Consider the following 1,516-nt stretch of genomic DNA (forward strand, 5'->3'; position numbering starts at 1 on the left):
TCACCTTATATCGTCACCTTATATCGTCACCTTATATCATCACCTTATATCGTCACCTTATATCGTACTTTACAGATAGTTATATTGTTGTTACTCCGTGGGATGTAAAGTTACTTGGGCCACATGGGACCCCTTGGTCTCTTATTTCCCGACACGTTTCGCCTTCATGGCTTCTTCAGGGGAATTTGAGACGGAAATACTTTCAGTAAAATCATAGAATGTACAAATCAGAATTATAGTGATAATATATAAATATCCTCCCGGCCAAACAAACCCTTCTGCATGTCTGTCCTTCCCCCAGGGGTCACCAAAATCTGATTATCGCTATCTGCGCTCCACCCGTCCCAGTCATGTACCCATCCAATCTTTGTCCATTGTCTTCCCTTTTATCTATCACTCGTTCCTTTACTTACCCCCCCAGCCCCCGTCAGTCCTTTACCTTCCTCTCCTGTATCTGGTCTATTTTCTAACTATTAATCCTCAGTGGCTTTCCTGTATATGGGTCGGCACCAAAGGTTATGTACAGATGATTCTCGTCCGATAATGGGCTCAGGGCCGATATTGGACTAGAATCTGACGCGTGTACGGCGCTAGATATGAAAGTGAAGGAGAGCACAGCGGGGTGCCGCTAAATTGAGGGGTCACTTAAAGTGACCTGAGCGGGGCAAAGTGCTGATTGCTCCAGGAACCCCTAGCGCCCCCTGGAGGAGCCCTGGTTGGCAGAGGTTGATGTATAGCAATGTTCAGGTAGGGTTCCTCATATATCTCCGGTTTCTCAGGTTATGGGAAGTTTGGTTCTCGTATTGGCCGTGGTGACTTTATATTGATAACGCTTTTCTTCTCACAGAACTCGGAAGCATCGGACATCCAGATGAGATCCTTCGGATATGTCCCCCGACCTGCGGTGCCGAACCCATATGGTGGCAGCCATAACCTAGCTTTTATTAGTGATAATTAGGGACCTCGGCCGGTTCGATGGTTTCGTTGGACGTTCGGGGCCAAAATCTGAGCAGTAGAGGAATCAGCCGGACCTGAGGATTGTGACATAAAAAACCTCGGAGACTGCTGTGTCCTGACATTTGTTCTTCCATTGTTCTTCGCTGTTTACATAAAGTCTTTGCTGTACTGTAAGAAGTTTCTTTGTGTGAGATGAATCTGGGAGCAGAATGTTCCCATTGTATGATTATATTTGTCACCCCGAGGTTCAGCCTGGGGGAGCTCCGGATGTACCAACCCAATACAAACTACTCAATGAGTCTCCAGCAAGTATGATCAATGTCCTCACCCCTGGGTGCTCCCAGTCAGATGAACCGTTTATTCCCTCTTCATTGCCCTCCAATGAGTACGTCTACGTCTTGTGCAGAAATATCTCCCACCATTCACATCAGCATTCACCCTCAGCATGGAGTTCATTATTCCACCTTTATTTTATATCAATGCGCAGGCATGGCGGGTGCAGGGATGATGGGAACCCCTCATATTGGGCACAGGAAGTGTACAGACCGGGGAATGCAGC

The 1,516-nt window shown here is 47.1% G+C and overlaps 1 protein-coding gene across 1 annotated transcript in view; it reads left to right on the plus strand.

Annotated features, from left to right (window-relative positions):
• Nucleotides 1-1,134, plus strand: part of LOC140332147 (uncharacterized) — an 8,262-nt gene extending 7,128 nt beyond the window's left edge. The window contains exon 7 of the mRNA XM_072413441.1: nt 848-1,134. Within this exon, the coding sequence (XP_072269542.1) occupies nt 848-958 (111 nt within the window). The 3' untranslated portion in view covers nt 959-1,134. The remainder of the gene's footprint in view (nt 1-847) is intronic.
• Nucleotides 1,135-1,516: the final 382 nt, after the last annotated feature.

Source organism: Pyxicephalus adspersus, chromosome 5 (assembly GCF_032062135.1).
Source record: "Pyxicephalus adspersus chromosome 5, UCB_Pads_2.0, whole genome shotgun sequence".
NCBI classification, from domain to species: domain Eukaryota; kingdom Metazoa; phylum Chordata; class Amphibia; order Anura; family Pyxicephalidae; genus Pyxicephalus; species Pyxicephalus adspersus.